This window comes from Marmota flaviventris, chromosome 3 (genome assembly GCF_047511675.1).
Source record: "Marmota flaviventris isolate mMarFla1 chromosome 3, mMarFla1.hap1, whole genome shotgun sequence".
In the NCBI taxonomy this organism is placed as follows: domain Eukaryota; kingdom Metazoa; phylum Chordata; class Mammalia; order Rodentia; family Sciuridae; genus Marmota; species Marmota flaviventris.
This window is the reverse complement of record NC_092500.1, coordinates 5,301,939-5,328,564: the sequence shown is the minus strand read 5'-3', so window position 1 is coordinate 5,328,564 and position 26,626 is coordinate 5,301,939. Positions and strand designations below refer to the sequence as shown.

Genomic DNA, 26,626 nt, shown 5'->3' with positions numbered 1-26,626 from the left:
GGGCTGGAAGAGTGCCTCTTAACCAGGAGCGGACCTGGGCCCTGGGTGGTCCAGCTCCAGATGTCGGTGAGGCCTCGGGCCTTCCCTGGTGCGAGCCCCCGGGGGAGACCCAGCCAGCGCTCGGAGAACCCCTAGGCGGGCTCCATCTCCCGCGGACGCCCACGCCCCACGCCCCACGCCCGGCTCCCGCGGAGCCACGCGCAGCCCCGCCCCCCACACCCCTGCAGCTTCGACCGCTGGGCCTCCCGGCGTCCGTGTGGGCATCCGGGTCACGGCTCACATGGACCAATGAGCGAAGGCATATGAGCCGGGGGCGGGGCGTAGCCGGGGTATCATGGCCGCCCCCAGCGCGCCGCTTCCGGGGGCTTGAGGGAACTGCGCTGACGGGCAGCTCGGCCACCGCGGACGCGTCCCGTGCACTCACCAGCCGAGCGTTGGTCTGGCCCGGGCAGGTCCGCAAGGCGGCGGCTGGAGAGGGAGCCATGGGGACGGTGCACGCCCGGGTAAGTGGCCCGCGCCCGAGGGGACCGGGCGGGCGGGCGGGCACCGCGAGGGGACGCTGCCGGGGCTGCCCGGGGTCCCCGGAGAGCGCGCGCCGAGGGCGGGGGCCGGGCGCTGGCAGGTCACCTCGGACAGCGGGTCCCGCGGACGTCGCAGCGGGAGGCCGACGCTGGGGGAGGGTCGTGATTTGCTCAAGGTCACTCAGCGGGACTCTGGCACTTGCCCCGGTGACCTCAGCGCCCCGCGCTCCGGGCCGTCGTGGCCACGGGGACAGCGCGTGAAGTCCGCGGGAAGGCGGCCCGCCCGCTCCGTCGCTGCGGTCAGCGGTTCTTGGTCCGCCGAGCAGAGGAGGTTGGCCTCAGAGACGGAAGGGCGGAGGGGGCGCAAATGGACGGAGGAGAGAAAGTGGCCGGCGACTCCGAGTGACTCTGCTCACGAAGGCCGAAGCAGGGGAGGCTTCCCTCCCGAGCCAGTCACGGCCTTCCGTCCGTCCGGGGACCCCGTGGTGGTGTCCTCTGTTCGGCTGGTGCAGGAGCTCAGCCCAAGCCACTGGCCTCCCCGGTTTTAGTGGACAGCTACTTATCGGGTGCTTGGAGCATGAGAACTGCTGGCCAAACTACTCTCCTTTTAAAATCTTAACCGAGGACCGAGGGCCCGATAATGAGTAATTTGTCCAAGGTCACACGGAGCTGCAAAATGTCCCAAAACTCGAGACTTCTGGAGTCTGGGCCCGACACTAGTTTTCTGCTACAATATGGATTGTTTCATGCACCTAACTCAGAAGTTTTCAATGGTTCCCAGTTAACATCCAAAAGAATTTAGTATGGACGCTCAGCCTGGCTTCCAGAATTGGAGTTAACTCCCTTCACATGTTTTTCTCTCAAACCAAATAGCATTGCCTCTGTCATGTTCTTTGGACTGTGGTCCTCCATTTATTCCCCCTTCTGCCAATCACTTCCGAACCCAGCTTTACCTAGCAAACTATCTCCATCTTTAGACCTCAGTTCAAGCTGACTCTTTTCTCCCCCTCATTTGGCTGTACTCCACCTCCTTGCCTTTCCTCCTAGAGGGCCATTTGCTTTTGCCTTAGTTTAGCCCCATTTGCCTTTTGTCTTATTAGATTCTAGGAATAGGAACGGCAGCATATTTGGCTTGGGTCATAGCATCTTGAGCCGTGTAAGCCTTCATTCATTTATTCAACTAGTATTTACCAATGGCCTATTATGTCCTTGGCCAAAAACAAACTCGGCTTTTAAGGAGCTGTTTTGATGTGAAAATTGCTGCTCGGTTGATTAATTTATTGACAAAAAGTGTCTTCAGTTCTTTTAATTCAGTATTTTTCTCATATTTGAACAGGACTCAGAAAACATTTGGCATAGTATTTGCATGCTTATTGAAGCAAAAGCTTTGCAAAACAACAATTATCACTAATATCTGCTATGGTACAGGCTTTTCCATTTGATACTAGTCTGTGCCACTTTCAAGATGCTTCCTAAGTCATTGCATTTATTTTATATCCTTTCACCACTGCCTTGCCCAGTGTCTGGCATTTGGGGCTCATGAAAAAATGGGTTGGCTGATAGCTCGCTTGACTTAAAGGCTGGAGACTAGAGCCCAACGTTTATTTAAATTCATTTCAGCAAACATTTATACTCCATGCCTTTTCTTCCAGACCCTGCAATGGAAATACTGTAAGGGTGAGGGTCTTAGAAGTGCCTGTCACATAGCAGGATCGTGAGAATCCTATTGATGAATGTATGGATCTCCATTAGTGAAACTGGTCATTGATTATTTGTGGTTCCTTCCCACCTTCAGAGTTTAGAGCCTCTTCCGTCAAATGGGCCTGATTTTGGAGCATTAGGTGAAGAAGCCGAATTTGTTGAAGTTGAACCTGAAGCTAAACAGGAAATATTGGAAAACAAAGACGTGAGTTTATAGTTAGATCTCAATGTGATTATTACTAGAGTGTTCACTTCCGTACACTGCTGGGGGGAGGTGGGCAGAGTTAACCTGCAACCTACTACAACAAGAAAGACTGCTGACTCCAGGAAAATAGTTGCCAGTTGTAGAGGAGTCGTTTACTTTTGCTGTTGTTTATGTGGGCGGTCTAGGCAAACATGTTTTTGTGTTCTATTAAAGAAACCAAAAGTATTTAGAAGCTTGAGCCTGCCTTTCTGGCTTTTCCCAGAGAGGATGGGAAGGGCCTTCTGGTCATGCCGTGTGAGGTCTGAACATGACCCACACAGTTTTTAAGTTGGGGTCCCAGTGCTCAGGAGTGTGCTGGGGAGGGCTGGGGCCTCGGGCCTGCCTGTGCCTACCTGTGCATAGGCTGAGGGGGTCCTGGGTCCTTGGGCTGAAGACACCAGATCTCTGCAGGAAGTCCAGACCTGGCAGAGGTTAAGCCTGAGTGGGAGGATCTTTGACAAGGTGTCAGAAATAAGATTAAAATCCAATAGTAAGAAATGTGGGTTGTTGAACTTGAGGAACACCTTGAATTGGTTTCTGATGCTTGTCTTTAGCCTTGATGAGTAGTCACTTGTCTTCTGTCCTTGTCATGTTTAGGTGGTAGTTCAGCATGTTCACTTTGATGGCCTTGGAAGGACTAGGGATGACATCATCATGTGTGAAATTGGAGATGTTTTTAAGGCTAGAAACCTCATTGAGGTGAGTGGCATCTTTCCTTGGCATTCTTTTGGGTCCTGTCTGAGGAACTTGTGATTCCCTGGCACCTCACAGCTTGGAGCACCCCCACCGCAGCCCCCTGCTGAAAGCTGCCACCCACCCAGAGGGGCCCAGGTTCGGGTGCCCCCCACAGCTCCCCATGTCTGCGCATGTCCTACCTCCTCTCATTCTGGAGAAGGTGTCTGTCTGTCTGTGGCCATCTGTCTGTGTTTCATGACTTTCCCACCTGAGGAGCCTGTGGAATTGGAGCCACCCCTCCCAGCTCTGGGCTGAGTGCTCTGGTGCCAGCTGCGCATCCTGGCCAGCCATTCCCTGGGTCCTGGGGAGTTCTCTGTGGAGCCGTCTCTCTCCTGCACTGCATCCTCTTTCTGCTCACCTGTGGCTTCCTCCTGTGAGTCTGTGCGTGGGACTGCACTGAACAGGCCTGAGCAGAGGTCACCTGTCCTCGTGGTCTGATCCAGCTGGCTCCTTCCTGTCCCCTTCTTATCAACTTTTGAGTGGCATTTGACACTGTGGACCATTTCCAGTCCCAAAAATCGAAGTTTACATTTTTAACAGACTAAGGTAACCCCAGTTAAATTTAAAAGGTGTGAAGAATGGACAGCGCAGAGGCACTGGAGTGAACATGCCCTTCCCTGCCGCTCCCAGCTGGTTCTCAAAGGTGATGTGGCTGAGGCTCCCGTGTCCTCCCAGCCTGTGTGTGGATAAACACACACAACCTTCTTAGACTCACTCCGTTCTCTAGTTTCCTGCACTGTCCTTGTCATCAGCAACTGTGACCAGCTTGTGCCTGGCTGTGGGTGCTGTGGTGCCTCATTGAAGGGACTTGTGTCCCCACTGATGGCCGTTTAGATGAGTGGTTCTGCTCTCGCGGCACCTGTGTTGAGCATCTCGTTCCTGTCTTGCAAGCGAGGATGCATCTGCAGGTTAGAGTTCTCAAAACCCAGTGCTGCCAGGTCCAAGGGCGCGTGCGCTGCCACTCAGCACCGCCACGAACGCCTGGCCATCCGCACTCCCGCAGCACAGGAGGGTCGGCGTCCGCCACTGAGTGTTGTCTCACCTAAGTTCTCGCCAGTCTGTTAGGTGAAAAACGCCTTGTCATCGTTCTGATTTGCTTTTTTTTAATGAGGCGTGAGGTCACTTTGCCCTGCTGTTGGCCTGGTTTCTGCTGGGAGCTGCCTGCAGGTCTTCCTTCTCCGCGGGCTCCGGGGCTGTATTGGTTTAGGAGGGCCTTCCTGTATTACATGTCCCTGTCGCTTTGTGGCATGCACTTCCTGCTTCCCTCCTGAACACGTCTCCACCTTATCTCCGCTCTCTTCCCTGGGCGTCCCTTCCTGGGTGCCTGCCATCTTGTCATGGTCACTGTGAGGTCTCTGTCAGCCTCTTTCCCTGCCACTACCCTTCAGCCTCGTGTCACCTCTGAGCGCATCCACAGCCCTGGTTCCAGCCTGGAGTCGCCTCTGAGTGCATCCACGGCCCTGGTTCCAACAACATCCACAGCCCTGCACCGAGGTGGTCAGCTGAGCTCAGCCTGGCTGTGCACCAGCCTCCTGGACCCTGCCTGTCGCTGGCCACAGACATCCCGCTGCAGGGCACATCTGGAGTCATAGTCTTGCCAGCCCCACCCTGCTGTTCCTCGTCTCTGTGACTTCTCCAAGGGCGCTGATCTCTAGCCAGGTGCTAAGCCTGAGCTGGAAATCTCAGTTTCCTCCATTCAGTCGGTGCCCGTGGCCTCAGCCTCACCTGTGAGATGACTGCCCCCTGCCGACCTGCCCGCTGCCTGGGCTGGGTCAGTCCCGCCCAGCTCCTGGTCTGCTGCAGGGGCCTCCTGCTGCCCCGTTGCCGCCGTCCCCCTGCTCGCAGGACTCCAGGCGCCCCGGCCCAGCTCCTCTTGCAGGACCCTGATCCCCCTGCAGGGGAGAGCCACATCTGCCTGTCACACAATCCTGTCCTGGCTGCCCCTTGCTTGTCCTCCAGTCAGCATGGCTCCTGACATGGGGGGGACTGCTGTTGACAGCGAGGAGAAGAGGCATTGGGCGGTGGCTAGAGACGGTTTCCACCTGAAACCCCCAGACAGGCCTGCACACACATGGGCAACAGATGTTCCTGTCACCAGGCGTCCCCACAGTGCACACTCGCATGCCGTCCCCTCTGGGAAGACTCGTGAGGCCTGTGCTGCCTGTGGGCCTCCGTTCTCCCACCCGAGGCTTTCTCCTGTGTGAGCCATGCCCCCGTCGTGGCCTGCGCTTTTTAACTTATTTTTCATTTATTTTCGGCACAGTTAGGGATTGCACTTAGGGCCTGTGTGTGTGTGTCCCCTGGAGCCATGTCCCCCACTTGGCTGGCACTGTGAACAGGGTTTGTCCCCACAGCGCTGCTTCCCTTCTTCGTGTCTGGCCTTGGTGATTCTCTGCTCTCGCTGCCCAGGGGTAGTGCAGCCTGCTCTGGGGCCACGTGTGTTCCTGTACCTGCTGTTTTCCCTCTCACAGGTGATGAGGAAGTCTCACGAAGCCCGCGAGAAGTTGCTTCGTCTGGGGATCTTTAGACAAGTGGACGTCTTGATCGACACCTGTCAAGGTGCGCACTGTGGGTGTGTCTTTGTGAGTCCCTTCCATCCATCCTCCAGGGTCAAGGGGCAGCTGTGTGGCTGTGTACAGGGCGGTCTGAAGGCTTCTGAGCTAGGTCTTGGGCATCTGCAGCCTAGGGAAGAAGCTATTTTTTGTGTCTAGGCTGGGAGGAGTAGTGAGCTCAGAGGACATTGTTGTCTCAGCCCTGGCTGCTCAGGCTCTGGGGAGGGTGCTGGAGGCGGGAGCCAGGCCCCTCTCGACACGGGCAGCTCAGAGCTGCTGAAGGAGCTCTCGGTGGAGCCCCGCTGAGAGGGTGCTCTGAACAGGGGGAGTCTGGTCTGTGCTTTGGCTTCGCTCATCTCTGGCGCGCTCTGAGGCCGTGGACAGATCTCAGCTGAGTCAGTATTTACTCTTGTACCAGGAGCTCTGCTGTGAACCAGGCCCGTGAAGGTGTGGGGGTGGCGGGCTGGGGTTCCTTACGCCTGTAATTCCAGCAGCCTGAGGCAGGAGGATCCCTAGTTCAAGCCCAGCCTGGGCAACCTCGAGGGAACCTGTCTCAGAGTGAAAATAGAGGGATAGAGCACTTAGCATAAGTGAGGCCTTGGGCCTGATCCCTGGTACCACAACACACACACACACACACACACACACACACACACAGCGTGCACGTGTAGATGCATACCCATCCCAGGTGCTGGGCTCTGCACTCTCCTCACATGTCACTGGCCAGGGCTGAGTCCCACATGCCCATATGTGAGGGGGCAGGGAGGTGAAAGGTGAGGCTTCGCTGTGATTGCAACAGTGGCTCTCTGCGTGGCCCAGACCAGCAGTGGCACTGTCACCTGGGAGCTCCGTGGAAATGCAGGTGGATGGCGGCAGAAGCTGCGCGGGGGCCGGGGGCTGCTTTCTGTGACGTGTTGCACTGAGGCCTGGTAAAGTTGGGGAGCCCTGGACCAGTCAGGGCAAAGAGAGCTCCACGCACCTGGGTGTTGTCAGAGGGTGGTGCCCGGAAGACCCTGCGGCAGGTGTTCTCCTGCTCCATCCAGTTCAGGGGTCAAGAGCCTGTGAGGTGTCGCGCTGCTGCTGTTGTAAGCACTTGAGCTGGTGAAGCCAGGGCTCTGAGCAGCTCAGGTGGCTTGCCCAGGTCCACCAGGCAAGTCATGGAACTCCGGCACCCAAGGCCTGGGCCCACCTGGAGGTGCTCTTCTCGGTGGCAGGGACTTTGGCCTTTGGTTGTGGCTCTCACCCCTCCCTGGTCTGGGCCTGGCCTTGCGCCTGGCTGTGGCCCTCCTGTTGTCGGTTCTGGCCCTGGCTGCATACTGGGGTCACTTGGGAATTGAGAGTGGCTTAGGGCAGCAGAACCACTATGTGTGATACTGTGCAGACATGTCCTTGTCCCTTTGTCCAGACCCATGGTGTCCAACACCAGGGGTGACCCTAGACTGGCTTGATAATGACAATGACTGGTTGTCGGTGGTGGCAGATGCACCATGTGAACGTGAGGGAGAAGTGTGAGGGGCAGGGCAGGGCGCGTGGGAAGCTGTGCTTTCTAACACCCAACAGTGCTCTAAAAATAAAGTCTGTTAACAAAAACCAAAATGACCACAAGGCTCCACCCTGGACCTGCTGACCTCTGGGCATCTGGATGTCTCCATGGCAGCCAGGTGTCCAGGAGAGTGAACACGTGCTCTGTGCAGAGCAGGAGAGGACACGCCCCCCCTCTGCACATGCCACCGGTTCTTGGTGGGCCAGGAGGTGTTTGCCCAGAGGTTACGGGCAGCTCATACCCTGTTGGATGGAGGACAGAACTACCCCTGTCGTTTAATAATCTGATAAACAATATCTTGTTTCTTTTTGTGTATACTAAAAGTCCTATTGTTACGTGAATTGTTGTTGTCACATGTTTTAATGTCATTTGAATTGGGACTCCAAATTTGATTTTCAAGGACCTCCCTGATAGGGGAACATATTTTGTTACAAATATGGTTGGTTGAGCAGGTAGGACTACTTACAGTGATGCCTCCTGGCAGCAGACGTTGCTATTTGGGGTGCCCTGCCACGGACGGCTTTTTGGCGTGGGGTGTCCTGGCTCTGTGTGGGCTTACTGCAGGTGGACGGCATGTTTTCCGGAGGAGATTATTTATAAATGAGCCACGGATCCCGGTTTGTTCAGCAGTAAGACCCAAAATGAAAGCACAGCTTCCAACTGTCTCTTGCTTAATGTCTTGGCTTCCTTAGGTGATGATGCGCTGCCCAATGGGTTAGACGTCACCTTTGAAGTGACTGAGCTGAGGAGGTTGACGGGCAGCTACAACACCATGGTGGGGAACAACGAGGGCAGCATGGTACGTGGGCCACGCGCGCCTTTCCCTTCTCGCCCTGGGATTTTGAGGTAGGAGCTTTTTACCTGTGGCCGCCTCTGGCAGCTGATGGCAGCTTCCCACCCGCTGCTCATGTCTTGTACCTCAGTCTGTTTATCCCCAGCTTGGCTTCAACCTCCTGGTCCATGAGATGGTGTTCTGAGTGGCTGGGTGACAGTGTTACCGCCAGTGATTAGGAATGCTGTGGAGAGGGTTCAGATTCCGAGTTCCTAGTTCAGCATCAAGGCTCTAGATCTGTAGCGTTTGTGTCCTTGAGTTGCGCAGTGGGCGGGTCCGCTTGTGCCTCACAAGGCGTGCCCAGCAGGGCCGTGTCGTGAAGCGTGCGGTGACCACCAGTGCAGGCCCCGTGCGGCAGACTCTGGTTGTGTTCTCGGGACCGTCCTGCAGCCGTCTTGGTCTTTGGGAACAGTGACATTCTTGCTGCTTTTTTTTCTTTTCCTTCTAGGTGCTCGGCCTCAAACTCCCTAATCTCCTAGGACGAGCAGAAAAAGTGACTTTTCAGTTTTCTTATGGAACAAAGGAAACTTCCTATGGCCTGTCCTTCTTCAAACCACAGCCTGGAAACTTTGAGAGAAAGTAGGAAGCCAACCTGTTCCCTGACTGCGGTGGCCTGGTGTGAGATTAGAGTAGAGGGCCGTGTGTGCAGAGCAGCTGACAAGTTCAGCTCCTGCTTCTGCAGTGGAGTTGCTGGGGACAGCCGCAGGGTAGCCAAGCCTGTTGAGTGAGATGTGCACCGCAGGCCGCTGGCTCGGCAGCTAAAGCTCTATCCCATTGCCTCCTAGTTTCTCTGTAAACTTATATAAAGTTACCGGGCAGTTCCCGTGGAGCTCACTTCGGGAGACAGACAGAGGAGTGTCCACAGAGTACAGTGTAAGTACCCCCAGGTGTCACGTGTATGTGTGCATTTGAAATGCTGTGCCAGCTATTTCCACTGATTGCCAAGGATAGCCAGAGCTGGGCAGGAGGGCATAGACTCCTCCCACCCAGCTGCTTCTTGGCTGGGCGCCTCTGCCCCAGCTGGTGCAGGCGGCCAGGGAACACAGGGTGGCCCTTGTCCACCTGATCAATTGCCTTCTGTGCGCCCTGCTGCCTGTGGCCCTGGTTGTCCTTTCCTGTGCTTGTTGGGAGCAGCGGTGTCTGATAGCAGAGTCACTGTGCTTCACTGCAAGGTTCTGTTACTGTTTCACACTTACAATGTGTCTAAAACGATGCGACTAGGCAACAGATGGAACTGGCGTCACGGCCCGTGTGTTGGCTTTAAGAGGAACTGCTCTTTCCCCTGCATCCTCCACTTCTCCTTGCACGTCTCCTCTTTTCCAGGCCCTAGTTAGGGAGAAAAGCCTTGAGCACAAGCAGTTTTCCTAGAGTAGGTCTCTGCTCTGCACCCTCGTCCTCACCTGGGGGCTCCTTGGAAACGCACACTCCCAGGCCCCCGGGAACTGCCCTACCGGAATCTCTGGGAATGGGCCAGGAAGTTTTTGGCTTGGACTCTCCAAAACTGCTGAAACTGGGGAGGCAGACATCATGGGCTTGACTTCCTCTGTCCCTGATGGTGGTTTGTCCTTGAACAGAGTTTCTGTCTATGACGAGTATCAGGGTAGTGCAGTCCCTCAGTGCTGCTGTGAGGGTCACAGGGCCAGCAGGTGCAGCTCCTAATAGCGTGACAGTAGCGGGCCCTGAGGTGCTGGGCGCCGCGCCTCTAAGTGTAGCAGGCGGAGGTCGTGCAAGCCCAGAGTCGCAGCTTGCAGCAGGTGCGCACAGGTGCAGGGTGTAGACGGCGCCCAAGAGCATCGTGCTGCTGCTCCCTCTTCTGGTGTGGAAGGGAGCAGCGCTCAGGATCCTGCTCTGATGCAGTCCCGGCGTGCCCTAATGTGGGCTCTCATGGGGACGCCCTGGGGCATATGCTCTTCTCTGCAACCCTGATCCCCCATCAGGTCACCTGAGGGAGCCAGCAGCGGTTAGGCACCTGGAGCTTCCTCATCTTCTCCTGGCCTCCCTCCTTCAACTCTTTCCTGAGCCTGGTTGGAGAACCGATGCTGGGAAAGCCAGGGCGCTGTTCTGAGTAGGAGGAGGCCTGAGGCTGGAGCTGGTGGCTCTGAAGTTGGAGTAGCTGAGCTCCTGGAGGGAAGGACTGGGTCATGCCCACTGTGGTGTCCTTGGGCCACATGGAGTGGGGCTTGCTGCTGGCCCCGTGAGCTCTGACAGTGCATGAGGGGCATCAAGTGGGTCTCTGAGTGACAGTGCCTTTCTTCTCAAGAGCTCTCTTACGAGGAACAAGGGGGCGATTTAGGTAGCTCCCACAGGCATCTGGGAAGGCACCCGTCCCAGGGCCCCAGGGGCTGCTCCTTCCGTCAGCCCCTGACTCCCTAGTCTGCACGGTGCCTCGTGGGTGCAGAGGTGGGTGCCCCACCCCTGCAAGCTGGAGGGGTGTTCTGGGCTTGCGCTGTTGTGCCCCACCCTGGGTGCCCTTGGGTTCTCCTGCAGGGAAGGGCTTCAGGGAATGCCCTCTGGGAAGCTTGGGTTACGTGGCTTCCTTGCAAGAGTTATGTCACCATCAAACTTCCCAAAGCCACCGGGCAACATTGGTCACTGTTCAGAGAGCTGGGCATTTCTGACACAGAAATCTGGGATGGCATTCTTCCATGGCTTTGGGGACGGTGTCAGGCTGAGAGGCAGGTGTCCTTTGCCTGGAGCCCAGGGTTCACGGGCTTCAGGCCTCTGGCTGCAGGAAGGATGCTCTCAGCTCCTTCTGACTTGGTCTCCTGTTCCTCTGTGGGTTGATACTGGATGCGTGGTCACCAGGGTTGGGTGGGTCAAGTGGGGTACATGTCACATACCTGTGTTGTTCCCTCTGCAAAGAGTTGGGGAAACTGCTGCACCTGCCGATTCAAAGACTAGACCGCGGCCCTGTCCCGCACCTGGTGCTTCCGTTCAGATCCCAGCTCTGCGCCCGCTTCCTCTTTTCCCTTTCTCCCTCCTTCCCTTTGAAGTTGATTTTTAGTGACTTGTAGATGCCCCATTGCAGAAGTTGGTTTGCACCACTTTCCTGTGTGCGAGCCGCGTAGAAGGACGAGTCCTCTCCCCTGTGTTGCAGTTTCCCATATGGAAGACCAGCCACACTGTCAAGTGGGAGGGCGTGTGGCGGGAGCTCGGCTGCCTCTCCAGGACGGCGTCTTTCGCGGTGCGGAAAGAAAGTGGGCATTCTCTGAAGTCGTCCCTTTCAGTAAGGACTTTTCTCTTGGAGTGTGTGATGTGTTGACAGCTGTACCTTGAGAATCAGTGTTGGGGCCCACAGAGAAGTGCTGCGGAGGTCTGGAGGCTGAGAGGTGGGTCTTGGCTTCCTGTGAGCTGGAGATCCCCTCCTCCTGTTGTTTCTCTATAAGTAACCGTGGAGAAGGTGTGACTAAGAGCTAGGTGTGGCCACATGCAGTGGCCACGCCTGTAACCCTAGCAACTTGAGGGGCTGAGGCAGGAGGATGGGAGTTCAAAGCCAGCCTGGGATACTTAGCAAGGCCCTGAACAACTTGGTGAGACCCTATCTCAGATTAAAAATACAAAGGACTGGGGATGTGGCTCATTACTAAAGCACCCCTAGGTTCAAACACCAATACAAAAAAATTAAAATAAGCTGGTTCCAGTGGTGCATGCCTGCAATCCCAGCGACTTAGGAGGTTGAGGCAGGAGGACCACAAGTTCAAAGCCAGCCTCAGCAACTTAGTGAGGTCCTAAGCAACTTAGTGTGACCCTGTCTCAAAATTTTTTTTAAAAGGTGAGGAGGCTCTGGGGATGTGGCTCAGTAATTGTAATACTGGTACCCAATCCCTGGTACCAATAATTAAATAAATAAAAACAGCTTACTATGGATTATTTATTTATTTATTTATTTTGGTACTGGGGATTGATTCCAGGGTGCTCTACCACTTAGCTACCAGCCCTTTTTAGTTTTTTTTTTTTTTTTTTTAATTAGTTGTTAATGGACCTTTACTTTATTTATTTGTATGTGTATGTGGTGCTGAGAATCGAACCCAGTGCTTCACTCATGCTAGGCAAGCTCTCTACCACTGAGCCACAACCCCAGCCCCAGCCCTTTTTAGTTTTTATGTTGAGAAAGCCTCTTACTGAGGTGGTAAGGTTGATCTTGAACTTGCGGTCCTCCTGTCTCAGTTTCCCGCTTCACTGGGATTACAGGTGTGTGCCACACGCCTGGCTGGAATGTTAGCTTTTAGAAAGAATGAGACAGCTGGCTGAGTTCACTTGGCCAGGGCTCTGGACTCCTTGAGAGGGTGGGGCGACCACGTGGGTTGGAGACTCCACAGGAAGCAGAGGAGCTTCCGTGTTACTGTGACTCAGTTGAGCTCAGTGTGCTGCTGGGCTCCCTGGTGTGGAGGCCGGTGGCCCTGCTGCCCCGTCCTGGGGCCCTGGGAGGGTGGGCGGGTCAGCAGTGCAGGGCTCGGCTCCGCCAGTGCAGGTCAGCGCTCAGGGCTCCTTGCTCCTGGAGAACAGATCGAGGCGAAAGTGCCCTGGTGCAAATTTCTTCCAGCACGCCATGGTCATCGACTCTCGGAATTCCTCCATCTTGCCCAGAAGAGGCGCCCTGCTGAAGGTGAACCAGGTAGTGTCCTTTCGTTGTGGCCTCTCAGGGCTGGCACCCGTGGGAAGTGGGTCACATGGTCTTTCTGATATCCAGCTTCTGCTTTTATGGTGCACTTGAGGCTAACGGCTGAAGTGTGGGGCTGCGGTGGGGCTCGGTGCCACCAGCAGAAACAAAATGGCCTGCAGGGTGACAGCCCTGCCCACAGGGCCCTGGCCCCGGTGCTGCTCTCTCCACAGTCCATTCCTCTGTCTTCACAGCAGCCAGGGTGGGGACAGGGCCACGGGGACTTTGGTGTGCTACATGATAGGCCAGAGGGGAAGAAAAGCCGGGGCAGGGCTCCGTCCTGCGTTAGAGGCCTCCAGGCTGGGCCGGCAGCGGCTGCAGGCCTGGGGGTTGTGCCGGGCGGGAGGCTGGAGGACGCGGAGGACAGCTGCAGACAGAGTCTCAGGTACAGTGGTCCCACTGCAAAGGTGCAGGCGTTCCCCAGTGCGTTCCCTGGCGCTGGGCCGCCTCAGGCCCTGTTCTCTGCCAGCTCTGCAGCGTGTGCTGGACAGTGCGTCTGCCTCCCACGTGTTCAGTGTCGTGTCACCCTCTGCAGCCATGAGGACACGGCTTCCAGGAGACAGTCTTCTTTTGCCTTCTAAAAAGTACAAACAGCAGTTAGGTTCTCGCAGAGTCCTGTCCTGGGGGCCTCTGCGTGAGCCTGCGGGTTCTCCCCACAGGAACTGGCTGGCTATACTGGCGGGGACGTGAGCTTCCTCAAAGAAGACTTCGAGCTTCAGTTGAATAAGCAGCTCGTGTTGGATTCGGTGAGGGTCCAGCTAGGACGCGGCCACCTGGGTGGTTCCTGCGGTTTGGAATCCTGGCAGATCTCAGTCCCTGCGTCACTAAAGCACGTGGGAGGAGACCTGGAGCCTGGTCTTTTGCACTTAGCCAGAATCACAGGCACCTGAGGAGCAATGACAGCCACTTCCTTAGAAAACAGTCTACTCGTTTTAATCTAGAGGACTTTGAGAGAGCCTGTCCTTGTCACCTCAGGCCGCAGAGGCAGTGGGACCTGACATGGAAGTGTCTCCTTTCCCTTACAAGGTCACTTCCATGAAAATGCTCTACTGTGTTTTCCGGGTCACAGGGTTCTGGGTGCTTCCAGAATCTTTTTTTCTTTTCTCTTTATTCCAGTTTGGTAGTTTACCCTGATTGCTCAGGAAGTGAGGAGTCTGAATTTTTTTTTTTTTTTTTTGGGGGGGGGGTGCTGGGATTGAACCCAGGGCCTTGGGCATGCGGGGCAGGCACTACCCACTGAGCTACATCCCCAGCCCGAGGAGCCTGTATTCTGATGCAGCCAGTGGAGCCCCAGGTCTGCAGCGCGGGCTGATCTGTGGCGTCCACCCCCTGCCCTAAGCCTCTCCTGCCCTAAGCCTCCCTGCCCTAAGCCTCCATGGCCAGGGTGAGCTCACGAAATGGCCAAGCCGCTGCCTCCAGGTGGTCTGTGACCTCCTGCTACTGCTGCTGTTCAGGTCCAGTGCGTTTCCCCTGCTGTGGCCATCCTGGCTAAGTGCCACAGAGGCCGCTGCTCGTCTCTGTGGCCCAGTTCACCGAGCTCTTTGCTACTGTCCTTGACTTCATTACTGTGGTTTTTTTTTTCTACCCTTCATCTTCTTTTGGGTGGCTCTGCCTCAGGGGTGTGCTGTCCCCTGGGTTCCATGGCTCTTCCCCCTCTGCCCAGTCTCCCAGGGCCTCCTGGGCTACCTCACGTGTGCCCAGAACACTTAACACTAGCTGCCACCGGGCAGAGTCATGGAACACAAAGCCTGATTTGCACTGAGGTGTGGCGTAGGTCAGGTGATTTGCTGATAGCAGGTGGAAGGGGTTGTACACACACCCCCGCCTTCGCACCACTGCATTCCCTGCGGCCTGCTCTGCCCACACTGCCCAGTCCTCATCTCTAGGTCTTTCCACTGAAGCTTCTGAAAAAGAAATACCTGTGCAACTTTGAAGGACTTAAGAATTGGCAGGGCAGAGAGGACAGGAGATGAGCGGGTGTGTGGGGCCCGAGGGTGTGGCATGGAGGAGCAGAGCCCAGTGGGTCTGATGGGGGATTGTGTGCTGTGAGGACTGGGTCTCTGAGCGAAGGCAGGTGACTGCCTCCTGACCTGTGAGCTCTGGGGCTCTGTCCTTGAGGGCGGCTTGGAGGGGTGCATCTCTCTGCCTTGTGACTATGGGAATATCATAGCCTGGACTTGCTGCTACGTTCTGGGTGCTCACAGGGTTCTGGGTGATCCTCCTGCATTTCCAGGCCAGGGCAAAGGCCTGCCAGGTGCCAGGTTGCTTGTCCAGGGTGCTGGTCTCCCTCACCTGTGAGGCCAGGGCTTGTCCTGCCAGGCCTTGCTTCTCATCCTAGAGTAGGGGGTGGTCAGTGGAAGGAGCCGCTGGGCTTCAGTGTGGCTTTATTTGCCATTCGAGGTTGTCTTAAATGAGTTCTGCAACCCCGCAGCTTGGCAGTCTCCCTCTGCCACCCTGGAACCTGAGGGCAGAGCCCTTGTGCCACAATTGGGGTGGGGCCCGCCTTCCGTCTGCTGATGCCTGCGGGATGAAGGAGACACTGGGGACGTAACTGTCTGTGTTGCCACAGGTGTTCTCAGCCTCTCTCTGGGGTGGAATGTTGGTGCCTGTTGGTGAGAAGCCATCGAGCATTGCCGACAGGTAAGTATCGGGGAGGGGAGTTTGCGGGAGTTTCCCTTGGGTCTTTTGCTTGGTTTCTTGGGGGTTTTTATTTGCTTGCTTGTTTTGTTGAGATGGGGTCTATCTAAGGTGGGAGGCAACTCCTGATCCTCCTGCTGAGCCTCCCAAGTTGCTGGAGTTATAGTCTGTGCCATGGTGCCCAACTGGTTGATTTGTGACAAGATATTTTAGAAGAGTTTTATCATTAGAAGAGCAAAATTCCAAATTCTACTTTGCTTTTCTTACTTAAGCTAATTTTGAAATACACACTATACCTGGTCCTTTTTTTTTTTTTTTTTTGCTTTGTGTTATTCATTGTATCAAAATTTTTGCAATGTTCCTTTTGATTGTGAAAGAATATGGTTCAGGCTTGTTGCAGAAATATAACATTCAAGGGAGTAAGAATCTCAGGCCTACTCAGAGGGAGTGGAATCGACCTTGGGGACTGATTCCTTTTGTCTGCTTTGTTGACTGTGTGCGTGCATGACGTATATCAAGTTGTTAATATACTGTATTTTACATAAATTTTGTGTCAGTGCTTTTCAAAAAATTTTGAGGAAATTATAGGGTCGTTCTTCACTAGGTCACAAAGAGTGTCTTTTAGCTGCATTTTAATGGCAAACAGTGTTTTATTCAGATATACTGTAACATTGTAGTCTGCGTTATATCATTGGCTATTTTAGTTGTTTCTAATTTTGTGATTTTTCTGGAAAACACTGTGACAAGTAACTTTGTAAACAAGTTGTTCATCTTACTTTCTGAGAAGAGCTTCCTGGAGGTGGGCCTGAAGGCGGACCTGCAGGCGTGTTAAGAATATTGCCAGGTTCTGCCGTTTAGAGAGCAGTGGGCAGTTTCCACCTCTGCCGGCAGGGCCTGAGATTGTTCTTAATGCTTAGAAATTGTCATTGGGGGCATGGAACGGTCTTCCACCTGTATTAGTTAATATGTGCTTTAATGTACGCTGGCTCAGCCTTTTTGGATGGTAATTTGGGAGCATAGAAATCCTAAATTTATAAACTCTGGGACCTAACAGTCTCCACATCATGGATCTAGTTTTAAAAAACATAAGAAGGGCTGGGGACGTGGCTCAGTGGCAGGACACCGAGCCCTGAGGCCCTGGGTCTCATCCCCACCACTGCCAAAAACCAAAAAAACTTTGGTAAGTGTGCAGAGGTTTATGTGCAAAGATGGCCACCCCAGCATTGCTGTGGCCAGACGGTCACAGCCGCCTCAGGGAGGCCGCCTAAGGGAAGGCGGCTGGTTACTAAAATCGAGAGGTAGACGTCCCCGATTTTAAATTGGGGTATGTTGAGCTGGTCCCCTTCTGAGTAGGGTGGAACTCCAGGGTGCACAGGTGGTGACGGGTGTAGTGCCCAGGGCCTGGGAGTCGGCGCCAACCTGGACAGTGGCCACCTGGAGATGGGGATGCCATGGGCAGGGGCACGGGGCCTTTCACGTGTGCTCTGTGCTCCCTGGATCGCCTGAGTGCTTTCAGAAGAGGGGGTGTGGGGCGCCCGTGGGCCGGCCGCTTGTTTCTGGGATTGATGTTTGTGGGTCTCAGAGGAGATTTGCTTGGGGCAGTAGCTGCAGTGGCCCTGTCAGGAGGAATACCTGCCGCTGCTCTTATCTGGAGTCGCTTTTAGTTGTTACCATGATCTAAAGTAAGGTTTTGAAAGGTTTGGTCTTAGAGAATGGATAGGATTTCTGAGAAACTTTTTATTTTCAGTTGTAGTTGGACACAATACCTTTATTTTATTTATTTATTTATATGTGGTGCTGAGAATCGAACCCAGTGTCCCCTGCCTTGGAACTTCCTGGGCTCCCACATGCTAGGCAAGTGCTTTGCCACTGAGCCACAACCCCAGCCCCTGGGTAATTTTTAATTCATCATTTACTTTTATTCAGATTTTATAAGAAAGAAGATTATCCAGTCAATTTGAAACAGACGGAATTAACTTAAAAATTATAAGCCCTTTTTTCTAATTAAAAGTCATTGTAGAAAATGTGAAAAGCACAGTCTGTTTCCTTTCAGTGCTGTTTCTGAGATACGGGGCTGGACTGTCCTGCTTTTTACCTTCCTGCTCCACTGCGAGGGCATCACGTGGGTGGAGAGTACCTGGGGCCAGCGCCCTGCGGCTCTCCCCCAAGGCCCTGCGCATCTCCAGCAGCTGTTGAGGCTTCAGCCTGGGGCGGGAGGTTAGAGTTTTTGGAGTTCCTGGGTCTTGTGAGTGTCTTCTCCAGCTCTGGGTGTGGTGCTGGCTTGGAGCATCCCCAACCAGACGCGTGCTCCGCGCTTTCAGCCCATCTTGGTTTCGCCCATGAATGGCCGGCCTCTGACACGTGCTGTCTCGCTCGCCCTAGGTTCTACCTCGGAGGACCCACCAGCGTCCGTGGATTCAGCATGCACAGCATCGGGCCCCAGAGCGAAGGTCTGTCTTTCCCCAGAGCAGTGCACCGTTGAGGAAGCAGTCACCGCTTGTCCTTGAAGGCACCCGGTGTGCGTGTGCGTGTGCTCACGTGTGAGAGACAGTGATGGGTGTCCTGCTCCTCAACGGTACAGTTAGTGCCTGACCCAGAGTTCGCCAGGCAGCAGGCGTGGAGAGTGGAGTGGATTACAGACAGATGGGAAAATGTGTAGAGCAAAAAGCATCAGGAAGTGGCCCGCGTTTCACACCTGGCGAGAACCTGAGCGCTTGTTGGTGTATCTTTTTAGGTTCAGATCTGTGTGTCTTTGTGCTTTTTGTTTTGTTCATGCACTGATTTTTAACTTGTCTTGCTCACACCCCACATAATAAATAACACAACAGTATTTTTTATGGGAATAAATACAGTTTTTTAAAATTTTGAGACAGGCCTCGCTAAGTTGTTGAGGCTGGCCTTGAACTTGTGAACCTTCTGCCTCAAACTTCACAGTAGCTGGGTTTACAGGTGTGGCCACTGCGCTGAGTTACTTTATCATTTTTAGTGAATGTCTATTTCAACTTTTTTTAATATTTATTTTTTATTTTTAGATGGGCACAATATCTTTATATTTTTATGTGGTGCTGAGAATCAAACCCAGTGCTTCATGCATGCTAGGCAAGCGCTCTGCGGCTCAGCCCCAGCCCCGATTTCATTTTATTAACGTACTATAATTGTTTTTAACTAGGAGAATTTATTCTTTGTTTCCTGGGCTGTTGGGTTTGGAACCCAGGCTTTATTTTTTAGTCTTAAGACAGAAAAATGGAGCTGAAAGAGCAGAGGGCCCCTCCGTGACAGCACTTTGTATCTGGTCATTTGTTACAGTCCAGGAACAGTGTTGGCGTGACCAGCACAGTACCTGGTCAGGGTCACTGTTGGCAAGGCACATTCTTTGGTTTTGATAAATGCAAACTGTCCAGTGCCCAGCTCTCTGGTGTCAGAGTGTCCCTGCCCTGGAACTCCCTGGGCTCCCTGCACCCCGTCTCCCCACGAGCCCAGGCCTCTGCAGCGCTGGGCTGCAGTCGGGCATCACCATGAGTCGTTAGGACTTGGCATCCCCCCAATGAACTTTCTGCCCCATTGTGAAATGTTCTGCCGACCTTAGTTTTACAACGCCTGCTCCACCTTCACCCATCACAAGCACTGACTGCGCAAGAGAGATTTTTTTAAAGGGTAGAGTGTCTCTTTTTGCTTGTTTTTAGAGGGCTTTATTAGAGTGTCATTTTTAGAACAGTTGGAAGATTCATTTTATTCTTTTTCTAAGCAAGTGTGACCTGCTGATTCTGGGGAAGTTTAGTGGGCTCCACTTGGCATTGAAAGTAACGCACAAGCTCTTCCACTGCCGCCTGAGGGATCGCAGGATTCTGGGGCGAGGGTGTCAGCACCTTGGTGTTTCTCTAAAGCACTTTGATGTATCATGAGCCTTAAAGTTTTTATTTTTGGAGACTATCAGTGATATCCCCAAACTGGAAACTAGATAGCCAGATGCCCATCAGCACTGGGACAGGCAGTCGGTGATGCCTTCACAGCAAGATGTGGGGAACGGATTGCAGCCACCAGCCAAGGGATGGTGTGTGGACCCCAGGAACCTGCAGAAAGCAGGCAGACTGCACCTATGGGTGCTCCACGTAGGCCAAGCCTGCTGGTAGAGGAGCTGCGTTGGCGTGGGTGGTGGGTGCCATCAGAAGGGAGAAGGTCTTTAATGAAAGCCCGAAATGTCCACTGTGAAGGAATTAGAACCCCATCTGACGCTAGGAGAGAAATGAAAGTTTTGGTCCATTTTTGTTGTAGTTCAGGCATAAAAGCCTTATCTTCAAAGAACATCAAGCATTAGGAGAAAGAACATTAAACTGGGGAACAAACTACACTAAGAACTCTGTGTGTGTGTGTGTGTTTGTATGGGTTATGTAAAGCCACATTTAATCATACGATATTATTTACTGGAGAAAAGAACAATAGGCTACTAGCTGGTTGTATGTATGGGATGAGAAGATCTCCATTTTTCCTACTCTTCTATGGTCATGAGATTTTCTACAGAGTGTATTTCTTTTCTCTTTTCCTGTGATGCTGCGGGAGCCGGGCCTGTGCACAAGGCCAATGCTCTGCTGCAGCTGCACCCAGCCCCGGGGTTGCTTCTCATCAGGAAAAGCTTCCTGAGAACAGCGGGAGGCAGCTCGTGGGAGGGAGGGGTGGCTGCTGCTGCCTGAGTCTTGTTTCCCTTCTGGTTTCAGTGCTGAAAGGGCCAGAGTGATGCAGGGCTCTTCAGCGAATAAGCAGTGCCGTCCTTGGGTTGACCTTTTCATGGTCCCTCATTTGAGAGACTAAGATACTTTAAGTGGTGTTTTGTAACAAGTATACAGGGGCTGGGGTTGTGGCTCAGCGGTAAAGTGCTCACCTAGCACGTGTGAGGCCCTGGGTTCGATCCTTAGCACCACATGAAAAGAAATAAAATAAAAGGTATTGTGTCCAACTACAACTAAAAAATAATTTTTTAAAAAAAGAGTATAGACAACAAGGTTGGAGGGATTTTGATGGCTTTAATGTTAAATGTAATGGGTAGGAGCATTTTTTAGAAATAAGGAAAAAGTTGAGTAGTCAGGTTTAGGGAAAAATAACCTTTGTCCAAAAAAAAAATAAAAGTGCAGGCGATCTGAACCGCTGACAGCCTGTCCTCTGGGGCGGGCTCCGTGCCTTTGGACAGACTCTGCAGCTGTTTCCAGAAACGGCAGGAAGTTTGGCGAGCAGTGTTTGGATTGCCGGGAGGAGGTGTGTGTGCAGTGAGGTCCCCAGGCCCTCTCTGGTCCCTTACATTCACAGATGGTGAACATGACTCAGTGCTTTCCTTCTTGAACTCTACTGCTCCCCCTCCCCCCAGTTAAATCAAATTGTAAACCAGGAGAAAAGAGGCCTCAGCAGGAGTGGGGGCCAGTGGCCAGGAACCCGAGTGTGAACGGCACCGGCCCGTGACGTGGCAGGGCAGTGTTGGTTTGTCAGCTGCTCCTGTTCTGCCCTTCGCAGGGGACTACCTGGGAGGAGAGGCCTACTGGGCTGGTGGCCTGCACCTGTACACCCCGTTGCCCTTCCGGCCAGGCCAGGGCGGCTTCGGAGAACTTTTCAGAACCCACTTCTTCCTGAACGCGGGAAACCTCTGCAACCTCAACTATGGTAAGGGACCGCGGTTTCGGTGTTCAAGACCCCAGCACACAAATAGGTGGCTGTCTTTTTAGATTATATGGTATTTAAGTTTAGGAACCCAGCTTTTCTTAGTAAAAATCCAACTACACCTAATACAGTGCCCAGAAAAAAGTTGTTGATCAAATGAACAAATCATTCGAGAAATACAGTCATCCTGTCTAACAAAGGAATAAGCTCCGTTCTCGATTATTCAACACACACGTCCGGAGCATGGGTGAGCACAGACGTCAGGGCCCCAGAGCTGCACAGGGACCGTCCTGTTCCTGGGGAGTACAGTCCAGGACAGGCTCACAGCAGACACATATGTCCAGGGGACCTGCCTGGAAAGCCCTGTGGAGACGTGGCTCTCAGCCGGGGCCTGGAGTAGGGCTTCCTGGGTGGCCAGGGGCTGGGGCTGGGCAGCTGAGTGAGAAGCCTGGCTTCTGGGCCTGAGGGCGGCTGTGGCCCAGGCTCTCACGGCTGGCTTTGAAATGACCACAGGGCAGAGGAGGAGGATAGCGAGCAGCAAGACTTGTCTGTGGACAGTTCTGACATGACCCCTTACAGGCTGTTGTCACACACCCTCTCTCTTTCAGGGGACGGTCCCAGAGCCCACATTCGCAAGCTGGCTGAGTGCATCCGCTGGTCGTACGGAGCGGGCCTCGTCCTCAGGCTCGGCAACATCGCTCGCCTGGAGCTCAACTACTGCATCCCCATGGGAGTGCAGCGGGGTGACAGGTGCGTGCAGGGCGCCCACGGCCCTGTGCCTCTCTGGGGTCCGTATTTTTGGGTGTGGTTAATCATCTCAGTATCTTTTAAGAGCAAAGATTTTTGGAGAAATCAAATACTTAGCCAAAGAATAAAAGAAGTCGTAGATTTTCCTCCCGTTGGTCTCCTCCAGTCTGGAGGTGCTCAGCCCCACTTAGGTGCTCAGTGCCTGTTGGCCCAGGGCCGTGGGAGCCCCTCCTCTGGCCGGGCATTGCTGGTTGTGCTGCTGAACACAAGGTGGCCTTGCTGGTCTGGCTTCGCAGGCGGGGCTTGAGGCCTCTGGAGGAGGACAGTCCTGGGGCCTTCTTCTGGTCCAGGGACCTGCCATCTGGCCTTTCTCTGGTGCTTCTTTTCTGTAGGAAAGATTGCCAAGTAGTTATCCCTTGGTTTCTGCCGTAAATTGGTTCCAGGGCCCCGTGGAGACAAACCCCACATGTGCCAGGCCTGTGTGCACTGTGCGGTGTTTGGGCAGCGTGTGCGCATGCCCTCGGGGCCCCAGCCCTCCCGGGTGATGTAGCACCCAGTCCAGTGCTCGTAGGGAGTTCAGCATAGGACTCGGCCGTGGGAAATTCATGTTCTGCTTTCTAGGAACTTTTTTTCATGTCATTTGGCTGCGGATGGCAGGGTCTGTGGATGCAGCGTCCACTGACGTAGAGGCGGTTACGTGGACGGATGTGCTCGAAGGTCACGCGCAGTTGTGGAGGTCAGGTCCACGTCTGGCATTACTGGAGTTTCAGGAAATGCAGAAGTATTGGCACAGTGGTGTGCACTGGGCGGCTCAGGCTGCCGCTGCCACACCGTAGGCAGGGTGGCTTCGACAGCAGACATGTCACGGCTGCAGAGCCGAGGTCCAAGATCGGGTGCTGGCAGAGTGGGTTCCTGGCGAGGGCTCTCTTCTTGGCTTGCAGAGGGCCGCCTTCCCATCACGTCCTCATCAGGAGGGAGCGAGCCAGAGCGCTGGTGTCATGAATGGGCTTGAGGCCCACCAGGGGACCCTCCTCCAATCACGGTCACACTGTGGGCCAGGACCTCAGTATAGGACTTGGGGACACGTGCTCTGTCAGCGTCTGGGCGTGTTCCTGTTATTTTGGGTGTGGCCGTGCAGTGCTATGGCTTCATTTTTTTTCTTCTCTCCATTTTGGTCTTGCTTATGCTGCCCTTGAGCGGCGGTGTCATCTCAGTGCCACCGCCTGACGCAGGGACATGCGGCACTGTTTACTCCTGTGCTGTTCCTGCAGGGTCGTGGGGATGGTGCTGTGGGGACCGCCCACTAGCAGCTCTTCCCCAGCCTTGATGCTCGGGCGCAGTTGAGCACCTGCCACCCACATTCCTGATAGTTCCTACTGCGTGGGAGAGGGCGAGCGCCTCCCCTCGCTGGAGGGCTGGCTCGGCCTCTGTGCTGTGTCCGGGGTGCTGCCAGCACCTGCAGACTGCCTCGGCTGCTCCATGGACCCCCAGTCTCTCTGCTCCCCACCTCCCTGTTCCAGCACAAGCTAAAGCTGCAAAGGGTTTAATCGCATAGGCTGTGCCCATGTGTGCTCTGCAACTGGGCCGGGCTCCTTGGTGTGGCTGTGTGACCTGAGGTGAGTGACTTAACCTCTCTGTCTCTCCTGGAGAGTGGACAGTAACGATTGTGGACCCTTGTAGAGTGCGTGCGTGCAGAGGACCCTGGACTGAGGCTGTGGCTGGAGAAGGTGGTGGTTCTTCCTGTGGCTGCTGCTGCTGCTGCTGCTGGTGTGCTCACCACGCCAGGTCTTCCCTGTGTCCTTAAGGAGGTGCTTCCCCTTCCTCCCATGTCACCCCGGGTTCCGCTGCCTGCTGTTTGTGACGTGCCACTCGGTGCAGAGTGAGGGAAGGGCTGGAGCCTGGCGGAGCCCCGGCAGCGGTGAGCAGGTTCCCCACGCCTGTCCATGCTGCTTTCCAGACTGTTCCCACTGCAGATGGGGACCTCAGCCCCCCTGCACTAGCAGCCCCTGTGTGTGACGCTCTGCAGGTGGTGCTGGAAGTGCTGTGACAGGGCACTGGAGCCAAGAGGCTGGAGTGTGGCCAGCACACACGGCCCGGTTCCTTCCCTGGTGCTGCAAAGGCCATCAGAATAGGGTTATGGGGGAGCGCATTTCAGGTGATGTGCCCTGGCACCGCCTGGAGGTCCCCCAGGAGCCTGAGGACAGCAGGGTCTGGGAGCTCCTGCAGCCACCACCCTGCAGTACCGACGGAGGCCACTGGGTGTCAGCGTGCCCCAGCCGCCGCGGCTCTGGGAGCACACCATCGGCCCTGCTGGGCTTGGCCTCCAAGCCTCGGGCCCTGCAGCCCTCAGTCCCTTTGCCCTGGAGTGACCTGAGAAAGACGTTTCAGAGACTGATTCCAAATGTGGGCTCCCAGGAGACGGCAGCGCCGGTATCCGTAGGCCAGTGCAGGGGAGCCTTGACCCGGGTGGGTGGTGGCTGTTGCCACACGGTGGTGGCGGCTGTGTCTGTCATGGGCTGCGAGTGCCGTCCAGCATTCTTGAATGTGCAGTCACCTTCCCCACTGTCCCCTCTGTGGCTCAGGGTGAAGTTGTCCATCCGAATTGGAATGCTGTGAGGTTGGGTGGGTGCTGCCCGCGGGAGGTCATTCTAAACCTGGGCAGCTGGCAGATGGGAACAGTGTGCGTGGTGGCCTGCGGGTACCCGTAGTTTCCAGAGCTGCCTGGGGCACTGCAGTCTCTGGGTGACTTCGGAGCACAGTCTCTGGAGCTGGGTGACACACAGGTGCCCACTTGGGAGAGCGATCATGGCTAGCCGTGGGGAGACCATCTCAGGGTGTGTGGAGGGGCAGGCAGTAAGAGGCCCTGTGCAGTGGGAGCTGATCCGGACCTTCCTGAGGGACAATGGGCCAGGGAGGGCTCTGGCTGGAGAGCAGGGCCAAGATGTGCCAGTGTGTGGCGTGGCTGGACATGGGCACTTGTGCAGTAAGGGCCGGGGCCACACCAAGGAGCCTGAGCTTGATGTCCCTCTGCCTCCTAGCCACGTGGCGTGTCCCTGGGGGTTCACAAGGTCTCCGAGTCTGGACCTCAACTTCATTTCCATTGCTGAATTTCTGGAGCCTAGAGCAGCGCCTGGGGTTTGAGTGGCAGCCATTGAAGATGCCCTGGCACATGGCGGGACTTGGACACAAGCCACCAGTGGTTGGAGCAGGCGGGCACCTTCAGTGTGACTTTGCCGAGGCTGGGGTGCTGGTGCTGTGTGCGGGGTGGAGGCAGGAGAGGCCGTGGGGGCTGCACAGGACAGTGGTGGTGGCAGTGGGGAGAGGTAGAGGCGGCCACACCTGGCCCTGGAGCAGGAGGAGCAGGCTCAGGAGGCCATCCTGAGGGTGCCGCAGCTGGGCATGGCCTGGTGTGACCTTCAGGTGTTTTTTTGGTGACTGGGTGGTCTGTGCGCTGCCCCTGCGCAGTGGTCTGTGGCTGGAGTGAGCCCGGGCTGGACGCCGCTCTCTCCCGGGTTAGGAGGCCAGGCTTGGCTCGTGCCCGCTAGTTGTGTGCGACTCTCTTTGCAGTGGCCTTGGCGAGGGCTGCGTCTACACTGGTGGCGTGGAGCCCGGTGCAGCTCTGGGGCCCGCACGCGGCCAGGCGGTTCAGGGCCGCTCAGGTTTCGGCTGTGCTCTTTGCCTTTCCAGCCCGTGGGTGGGGTTGGCTGTTGCTCACGCAGGGACTTCTGGGTAGTGGCTGCTGCTGGTGGTGGGCAGCACCCTCGCCCTGTCAGGAGGGTGGCGCTCCTAATGCCAGCAGCGCAAGCATCACCTGCAGAGTGCCAGCTTGTGGCCGGCGTGACAGACATGGCACATGATGTGACCCTTTGCATCCGTCCCATCCTGGGTTGGAGCAGGTCCAGGAGGAGGCCCAGCTCCACCTGTGAGGCTGTGACCCTAGGACCTGGTCTTGGGGTCTGGGCCTGTCCTGGGTCCTGTGCCCTGTCTCCCTTCCCACCCCACCTCACCCTGTTCTTACCCCTGGGGAAGGTCGGAAGGCAAGGAGGGAGCGGTGGAGGGTTCCTGTCCTCTTCCCCTTCGTCCTCCAGAGGCTGATTCTGGATCTGGCCAGGGAGGAAGCAGGGCCTGGCGGGGTTGGGGGAGGGGGGCCTGGCTGGCGGGCAGGGAGGAGGCCTGTGGAAAGCAGGGTGCCCGGGTGCTGCTGAGAGCCACGCCTGGGGTCAGGCCTAGCAGGGCTGCTGCGATGACCGCTTCCTCTTTTGCAGGATATGTGACGGTGTGCAGTTTGGAGCTGGGATACGGTTCCTGTAGCTGGCGCACCCTCCAGAGTACCTTGGGGACACAGGCCACTGGAGTCACCCGTGCCACACGCCTTCTCAGGGGGACAGTCAAGGGTCTTGGGCCACGGCTCTGCTGGAAAACCATGCCAATAAATTTTAAAGACAAACAGCTGCATGGTGACTCTGGTTTGTTTTCACCACCTCGTGACCTGCGCCGCCCCTTCCTAAGGATGCCCTGTGTCCTTCCACCTGGGTCCCCTAGACCTGGGCTCCCCCACCTCTGTCCTCCTCCGCCAAGGGCCACTATTGGACCCTGCGTCTAGATGCATCAGCAGAGCTAGAGAGCGGGGAGGACCCTTGGCCCCAGGGGACGTCCAGCACTCCATGAGAGAGAGCGTGCAGCTAGGTGAGGCCAGAGGCGGCCACGTTAGTGGGTATGTGGTGCACAGTGCTGGCGGGTGACACGGGAGACAGTCCTGCTGCCTGACGTTGGGGCCGTGAGGTGGAGGGAGGATGTGCTGTCTGTAGGCA

The 26,626-nt window shown here is 55.3% G+C and overlaps 1 protein-coding gene across 1 annotated transcript; it reads left to right on the top strand.

Moving 5' to 3' along the window:
• The first annotated feature begins 334 nt into the window (after positions 1–334).
• Samm50 (SAMM50 sorting and assembly machinery component) lies at positions 335–26,264 on the top strand. Its single transcript, XM_027954557.2, has 15 exons — positions 335–503; positions 2,317–2,427; positions 3,064–3,165; positions 5,673–5,760; positions 7,989–8,095; positions 8,577–8,707; positions 8,914–9,001; positions 11,226–11,354; positions 12,672–12,743; positions 13,448–13,534; positions 15,358–15,428; positions 17,808–17,875; positions 20,925–21,071; positions 21,677–21,818; positions 26,081–26,264. Exons 1-15 carry the CDS (start codon positions 483–485, stop codon positions 26,124–26,126), a joined length of 1,410 nt encoding a protein of 469 aa, XP_027810358.1. The 5' UTR covers positions 335–482; the 3' UTR covers positions 26,127–26,264.
• The last annotated feature ends 362 nt before the right edge of the window (positions 26,265–26,626 follow it).

What these genes read in the sequence shown, in the direction of transcription:
- Samm50 (XM_027954557.2), top strand. Translation starts at nt 483, where the DNA reads ATGGGGACGGTGCACGCCCGG. An exon ending in AAATATTGGAAAACAAAGAC is followed by an intron (nt 2,428 to 3,063) that starts GTGAGTTTATAG and finishes TGTCATGTTTAG; the next exon opens with GTGGTAGTTCAGCATGTTCA. An exon ending in CCATCGAGCATTGCCGACAG is followed by an intron (nt 15,429 to 17,807) that starts GTAAGTATCGGG and finishes CGCTCGCCCTAG; the next exon opens with GTTCTACCTCGGAGGACCCA.